Genomic DNA, 8860 nt, shown 5'->3' on the forward strand with positions numbered 1-8860 from the left:
CGCTGATTACAGAACCGGCTTTCTGACAAGATGCGCGTTAAATATCGCATGCGATTAATTGTGCAGCCCTAGTCTGAGCACTGACAGGCTGACCCCCCACCCCTTCAACCTCTGCAGCAATGGTGGCAGCACTCGTACGTCTATTTCCCAAACACAACCTCTAGATATGGCGCTGAGCACGTGCACTCAACTTCTTTGGTCGACCATGGCGAGGCCTGTTCTGAGTGGAACCTGTCTTGTTAAACCGCTGTATGGTCTTGGCCACCGTGTTCTGTGACATCTATGATGAAACAACGCAGAAAGCCGTTAAGTCCTGCTTGACGTGTCAAAGCTCTTACTGTGAGACTTCACTGGAGCCTCATTGCAAAGTACCACATCTAAAGAAGCACACACTGATCAACGCTGTGGAAAATCTGGAGCATTATATATGCCAGAAACACAAGTTGTTCTGCAGAGATGATCAGACATGTGTGTCTGTCCTGCACTGAAGGAGACCACAGGACGCACAACACTGTTCCTATAGAGGATGAGAGTCAAGAGAAGGCGGCAAGAGTTACAAACAAATACAAACACTATAAAGACCCCCTGAAATGCAATGTGTGTATGAAGCTGAGCTGGAGCAGCTCTCACACACTGAGGATGATCTCCACCTCCTACAGGTCTGTGAACATCTCTCATGAATGATAATGCATTATAAAACACTTCCCATGCTGATAAATTTCTTCTATCTCCTGTTGTAGATTTACCTATCCATTTGCACTCCTATATGAACTACTGCTTTTAATATGAATGTGTGCACTATTTTTATGTGTGCAAACTATTTTTGTTTAAGGAATATTCATGGGTTAAATGCATGCTATAGCTCTATTGATGGCATGTGACATGCTTTTCAGAGGAAATAATGTGGACACATTCATTAGTTTGTAAAATCAAAGTTTACAGTCGAATTTTAAGTAAATACACTTACACATGGAAGTCACTGAATGAACATTTTGAAAAATACAACCATCATATCGTTTCAATTTCAAATAAGTATAAAAGTATTTGAATATAACCATAGCACCTTCTATCGTAAAATTATGTTTTAGCATGAAACTGGTGTGATACAATTGCCCATTGGTGTAACAGTAAATAAACCATACTGATTTGCCACATACACATTGCAAATTTATTTATTTTTTTAATGTTTATGTGTGAGACTGTGTTAATGTGATGTGTGACATCTGTGCAAACCAAATTTCCTAAGGGATGAATAAACTGAACTGAACCGACAGTGGTGTAAATAAGCCAAGAGGTAATTGGATTCAGCAATATGTAAGAGTTGTTGCTCATAGAGTTTCACTGTCTTTGTGTCCACAGTGTTGAAGATGATGCAGTGGTATGCAGGTACAGTGTGTGAGCTGCACTTCTCATATACACTTACTTTGTATATATACACTAATTTGCTGCATGATTGTTCATATTCTCTGGTCTCTCTCTTAGTGGATGTGATTCTGGATCCCGATACAGCTTATCCTGAACTCAAGTCCAAGTCTGGAAAACAAGTCCATCATGGAGATATTAAGCAGAAACTTCCTGACAATCCAAAGAGATTTGATTCATGTTTAGATGTTCTGGGAAAAGAGAGTTTCTCTTCAGGGAAATTTTATTTTGAGGTGCAGGCGAAGGGAAAGTCTTGAGTGGGATTTAGGAGTGGCCAGAGAATCCATAAATAGGAAGGGGAAGGTCAGACTGAGTCCTGAGGATGGATACTGGCTTTGGTGCTGACAAATGAGAATCAATATAAAGCTTGTGAAATTCCCTATGTGTTTGTGGATTAGGAGGAGGGTCTGGTCTCTTTTTATGACGTGGAGTCCAGCTCTCATTTCTACTCTTTCACTGGTCAGTCCTTACTGACAAACTCTTTCCATTCCTCAGCCCATGTTATAATGATGAAGATAAAAACTCAAACCCACAGATAATTGCACATGTCATTTCATTCAAATGAATGAATATACATACCAAACATAAAACACTTGATCTGAAAGATTAAATATGTATGTGCTGTGCTGTTATTTAAAGGACAAGAAAAAGACAAAAAGAATCTGCATGCCAAAATATGTGATTGCTGATTCAATGTAACATACCTTTGAATCTAAGACCCATGATCAAGGTTTCACCGAAGAATTCTAAAACATTTTAACCAATCACATGAGATTTAAAAGCCATGTGACTAATCTGTAGCCATGTTTAAAAAATGACTTCATGTCAAAGTCATGAAATGTAAATATGTTAGGGATGCACGATATTATCGGACCGATATCGGAATCTGCCGATAATGGCTTTAAATGTAAATATCGGCATCGGCCAGATATGAAAAATTATGCCGATAAGAGGAATACGTTAACTCACATCTGCTCAGGGTGTGCTAGCGATTAGATCACATCAGCAGTGTGGCTCATTCTTGAAGCAAAGTTTTGCCTGAATGGTGATTAGATTCACTGTTTTGGATCGTTGCATTTAAACTGAGAATGCACATACAGAATGCATTCGGTGTATGATAGAGTAAACAGTAATAGCACGTGCAGTGGCAGCAGCGGCAGCCTCCCCCAGGTCCTAATGTCTGTTCGGTAAGGAATTTTAATTCCGTAGGGGGCGCTGTTGGCCTACTTCAAATAAAATGGAAGTAAAAAAACACAAATAACATTTAGAATGTGTTTCTGATTAAATAAAGCAGTAATTGATTCCATAAAATCATGAGTATGTTTTGATTTATAGGTCAGAAGCTATAGCTTACATGAATAAAATAAAATCACAAACATGACACTTGTAAATTAAATAATTTTGTATATACTGATTTATTCATTAATGTGTAATATGTTATATTTTTTTAAACAAATTATGAGCTACTGAGTTACTACTGCATCTTTTTGAAAAAAAAATGCAACGATTGATATATAGTTTATTTATAGTTAAAATAACGTCATTATTGTTTATTTAATCCTAACAAATAAGTTCTTGTTAAAAACTAACCAAAATTACAAATAATTAGCTTATAATTTCCACACAGGAGAGACTTGGCGTTGTTTCCAAACAAAAGGAAATATATCGGAATCGGCATCGGCCAAAATGAGTTGAAAAATATCGGCATATCGTATATCGGCAAAAATCCAATATTGTGCATCCCTAAAATATGTTTTGTGTTACTACTTGTTACACATCCAAAAAGACCAATGTGTATCATTGATGTACAGTAATGATGAGGTCTGGTGTGCGCAGTCTGAAGTTGAACTGTGTGGCCAGAACCTGTTTGGTTTGACTGAGAGCGCCCTGGTCCATCAGATGGTTTATGTACTCCTTATACTCAGAGTCCAACAAATAGTCTTGGCTGAAGAGAGACAAGAGAACATGGCATTAATGACAATGATTAAACCATTATGAGAAATATTTGTTGGTCATTTTGCATAGTGCCTGTTCCGATTTAAAACAACAGTGGTATTGGACTTACATTAGTTGTAACTAACTTACATTTTTAACATACATTTTTCACTACTGGTTTTCCAGTCTCACTATTTGCTCCATGCACATAAGAGTGACATATTAATCACCATTAATTTGTTTATTTTTTATTTTATTTTTTTTGCATATGTAAAAAAAAGAAGAAGAAAAAAAAACATTTTCTCAACACATCTTTTTAAATTCTGCAATATGAATATTTGTTCACCATCAACCTTGCGTTCATTCATCCATCATTGCCATCATTTCTAATCATAATGCAAGCAACTAAATTTTGGGCCACTGACTTCAAAAATGAATGCAAATTCAACCATTTCTTCAAACATTATATGCAATAGCTTGATTGTTTTGTGCATTTTCCCTCTAAAACCCCCCCTAAGTTTATGGAAAACAGATGCAACATAAGCTAATGAATATCCATGAATCCCAGGCCTCATCATCAAGTGATTTTTGACAAATGCAGCTACCAATTCAGACATTTTGGGACATAATAACCATAAAAAAAAGTCTCTGGTCAAGACTCTGTTTAATAGTCAAACTCCACTCACTCTTTTGCGGTTTGAGGTCGACAGGAATCCGGTCCTTTTTCAAGGTGACTTTTAGCACTCCAGTGTAGTACATGACCATCACCTCATACAACAGACTGGCCCGTGCGCTGATATGACCTACTGTTCTTCAAGACGGTGGAGAGTTACAAGGTCCATGACGATCTCAATGTTCACGACATTGTCGGTGGGGAACAGATACAAAGTCTGCAATTTTAGGACAGTACTAAATGCAGTTTACAACTGACTTGTGTGAATTTTGAAATGTTATATCGATAAATATTAAATAAGCATCAAATTAAATGCACAAATTACATAAAATTAAATAGTCAACAGTCCATGGCCCTGCAGAACGGTTATGGTTTCAAATAACCTGACTGCAATTACAAATAAAAACTGATCAGGAAAATAGTCAACAATGAATTTCATTGTGAAAAATGTAAAGCAAATTGAAATGGAAAGCAACTTCTTTTTTTCTTTTTTGCAGAAAGCAAGAAATCTGAAGTTTCTATTTTACATGCATGAGGTAAATTCTGTCATGTTTATTATACAATTAAAAATAACTGTTTTTCAAGACCAAGAATCATCATTATTGTCACTGCCCCCAAAAGTGCCTAATCCAGATTCACTGACCTTTCAGCACTAGTGTATTCATACATTCATATTTGTTTTATAGCTTTCAATTTGCAGATGACAAATAAAGTTTTCCTCAAAATGCAAGCAAGAAATAAATGGCATATAATAAAACTAGCATTAATAATTATTAAAAGACATACTTTTGCACACAGATGACAAAGAACAATAAAAAGATGGCTTTAAAACCGTCTTTCTTGTAACAGGTATTGACATGGCAGACATATAATGAAAATCTACAAAGATTAAAGGAAGAAAATTACCTGTTGGAATAAAAACATCGTCGTCGTCGTCATCATCATCATCATCGCTCTGTTCATCATCAGCTCTGGTTTCTCTTTTCATCTTTGTTAGCTTTCTGCAGTCCTCCAGCTTCACTGAGCACGTCTTAAGTGGCGTCTGCTCTTCTTCAGCATTACAGTCTGAACCCGGAGACTCTGTGGAGATTTGATCGGTGGTTCCATGACTGTCATACACACCCTCTTAAGCATCAGTGTAACAGAGTAAACTGAGGCTGAGCGCTGAGTCCTGTGTTTCTGGATCTCTGTTCAAAGAGCTGATCTCTGTCGCTCCAGACTGAATCCGTCCCATCTGTCACACACACACTGAAACCTTTTCCATCTCCTAGGAAACACTGAACCACAGTGACTTTAAATTTATATAACGACTGCCGTCCCTATTAAAGAAAATATTTTAAAGAATAAAAACTGCTGCTGGCAGGCAAAAATTAAGAAACAATTTTTTGATATGTCAAAATAGCAAAACATACCATTGAGCCATGCTCAGTATGTCTGACAGGAATGCATGAAACTTATAGTAGCTCTGGGTAATACTGACACTAAATCACATTTGGTGTACATATAAACATTGCAGTCTGAATCTGCAATCATATTATATTTATTTTGACTAAAACAAATCTGTGCATCTGCTGATGTTTAATTTTAAGGACATTTATGTTCATTTTTATTCATTAAACATGCATGAACTCCTGTAAAAAAATATCAGCTGCTGCTGCGTTTCGTTTACAGCGGAGCTTAAACTACAAAATGAGCATTATTGCCACCTATTGGGTGTATGGCCCACAAACACAACACCCTTCATCTCTGCAATAGCTTTCGAAGCCTTGTTGGAAAGCTTCGAAACCTTCTCGAATCATTTGGGTTCGGAGCACGTTTCAGACTGACAATTGCTGCGTTCTAAATGCCATACTATCATACTACTCTTACTTTTTCTGCAGTATCCAGTATGTATACTGTGCATAGTATGCAAATTTTCTGTATGCATGTTATACCCGGGTGACCTACTATATTCGCCAGAATCTGCTAAATATAACTCAAGTACACTGAAATCAGTACAGAAGCTGTGTTGGGAATACTACCATACAACTCCTACTGTAATGCAGCATGCAATGTGTATACTGTTTCTGTGTGCATGGAATACTCGAAGTGAAACGCGAAGTGATTGACGCGATCGACCCGAGTTCGAATCCAGCTTTTGACAAACTCGTTCTTCTTTTCCCATCCCATATCAGATCGGAAAGGCATTTATATTCAATAAAAATAAAGGAAATATTTGAAAAGTGGAAATAAAACACCTCATTAATAATACAGTGTTATTGGGTATGGTTACGTGTAGGAAGGGCTTTATTGTCCCAGTAAGGCGTCATCCATTTAATAATATTAATAAATGTGAGTTTACACTCAGTGTTATTACATACTATTTTATAATGTACTACAGTACTTAAGTATACATATCTGCCACCTAACTACTATTTACACATAGCCTATTGCTAAAGAAAATACTGCTATTTTAGTGTAAACAAAACGTATCATTATTTGCACTTAGTGTAACTAGAATATATCACTTTTTCCACTTAGTGTAACTGCCAAAAAGAAAATAACGGGCCTATCATTTTTCAGTTAAAGATAGCTCAGTGTTGATTCAGTTCTGTTCAGTATGTAAAGTTAATTAATTATGAAATGAGTTCAATTGGGCAATATAGCATTATTTACTAGTATGAACCCTTATTAACACGTCTTTGTAAAAAGAACGGTTTGCACATTTATTTGTAAGGTAACAGCCTCGACAGCTGTGCTGAATTAATGTTCAGTGTTTGTCATGTGACAACACTGTTGCATACTACTCTGAAGCATTTTGTTTCTTATTGTATACTGTTTCACACACTAATCTTTTAAAAACAATAGTAGGCAGTATACACTGTGTACTGGTCAGTAAGCAGTAAGCTAGTGTGCCATTTCGAACACAGCCAATGTCAGATGATTTCAGTAATCGAGGCTTCGTTACGAACCATTGAACCAGTGTCTGTTTTTTTGTTTTTACACCTGATCTCGGATTAGTTTTATAAATTTGTATACATTTTAATGAGACATAAAAGAAAGAGTAGTAGTCTGTGATTTACACAGGCTCTCCACAAAACAAACAAAACCCTGTAAATTACCCCTGCAAAAACAAACAAACATATTATACAGACTCTTCATATGTAATGTTGGTCATCTGTTAATTGAATTTAATATACTTTCAATAAAACATTTGCACTGGGTTTGTAAAAGCTGTTTTATACACGTTTGGCCTGCGTTTTTGTTGCATTTACACAGTTTTGACGAGCAGGCGTCACCAGCGTGTGGTGTTTCAAAAGCTTCGAATCAGTTAATCATTTTTGTGAAGCAATTGGTTCAATTGATTCAAAGCTTCGAAGAGGTTCGTTTCTCTTATCACTGCTGTATCCACAAGCCCCAAACCATCCAGAGCTAAGAAAGAGACAGTCAGTCAGAGTCAGAGTCCCAGATAGCGCACGCACATCTGCAAGATGTCTGTTAAAGATCGCTTCATCTGGAAAGCATCTGCTGTGTACAAACAACTGATAGACATCTCTAAGATGTCAGTTTTACATACATTCTAAATCATAAACATCTTAAAGGGACAGTTCACCCAAAAATGAAAATTCTGTCATTAATTACTCACCCTCATGTCGTTCCAAACCTGTAAGACCTCCGTTCATCTTCGGAACACAAATTAAGATATGTTTGATGAAATCCGAGAGCTTTCTGACCCTCCATAGACAGCAAGGGAACTATCAAGTTCAAGGCCCAGAACATCGTTAAAATGGTCCATGTGACATCAGTGGTTCAACCGCATGCGTCGTGGTGCTCTCGATAATGGTGGTAGATGATAACTCGGGGGAGAAGAATTGTTGAATAAACTTATTTTTATTTTTCTGTGCACAAAAAGTATGCCAGATAGCACACATACGTCTGCAAGATGTCTATTAAAGATCGCTTCATATGGAAAGCAGATTCTCCTCCGATGGAACGTCAAAATAATTTAAATGGCAGAAATTTGCTCTTCATCGTCGTGACATGTACACTGAATAAAACTAACATATCTTTTTATTATTATTATTATTATTATTATTATTATATTAAGGTCACATAAACATCGTCTTAGAAACTTTTTACTTTTATGCTTTCATCGTTTATTTTATTTTATTTATTTATTTAGGCCTATTTTACTTTTCAAATGCCTATATTGTTTTACACTTGCACGAAACATTTGTGGACATGTTTATTGTGTGCCATATATTTAAATATTTGCATTTGGGACTCATAAAGTTCTAGTTATGAAATTAGCATTACCACAAATTATGTATTTGCTATATCTACCCTTTACATAATTTACCATGTGCAAGCTACAAAGCCAAATATTTACACATTTTATTTATTTGTACATTAAAACTGTAATATTTCTGATATGAACTCAATATTTACCACTTCCCTAGTCAAAAAAGGAAGTAAACAACCAACACAACACTATTTACACATTAAAGGTGCAGTAAACAATTTCTGAGAAACACTGTCGATATTTGAAATCAACACACAAACAAACCCAGACAGATACGATATAAATAAAACATGAAGGATGTTTATTGTTGTCACACATCAGTTTCATATGAAAGTACTTAATTGTTTTGGTAACACTTTACTTGAAGGGGTGTGCATAAGACTGACATGACACCTTCATAATCATGACATGACACATGTCATGAATATGAAGGAGGTTTTATGCATGTTTATGACAACTGTCATTAAGTGTCATTCGCTCAGTTATGTAATTTTTAATGCAAATATGACATTATTTGACCTAACCCTAACCTAACCCTACCCCTACCC

At 36.1% G+C, this 8860-nt stretch overlaps 1 protein-coding gene across 1 annotated transcript in view; it reads right to left on the reverse strand.

Moving 5' to 3' along the window:
- Window positions 1-3219: 3219 nt before the first annotated feature.
- The window catches only part of LOC107687586 (protein-glutamine gamma-glutamyltransferase K-like), a 15533-nt gene continuing 9892 nt past the window's right edge, over window positions 3220-8860 (reverse strand). The window contains exons 15-17 of the mRNA XM_016484974.1: window positions 4953-5139; window positions 4165-4247; window positions 3220-3367 (exon numbers count right to left, since the gene is read on the reverse strand). Coding sequence (XP_016340460.1) covers window positions 3220-3367; window positions 4165-4247; window positions 4953-5139 — 418 coding nt within the window. The remainder of the gene's footprint in view (window positions 3368-4164; window positions 4248-4952; window positions 5140-8860) is intronic.

This window comes from Sinocyclocheilus anshuiensis, unplaced genomic scaffold, assembly GCF_001515605.1.
Source record: "Sinocyclocheilus anshuiensis isolate Anshui unplaced genomic scaffold, SAMN03320099.WGS_v1.1 scaffold2067, whole genome shotgun sequence".
NCBI lineage: Eukaryota > Metazoa > Chordata > Actinopteri > Cypriniformes > Cyprinidae > Sinocyclocheilus > Sinocyclocheilus anshuiensis.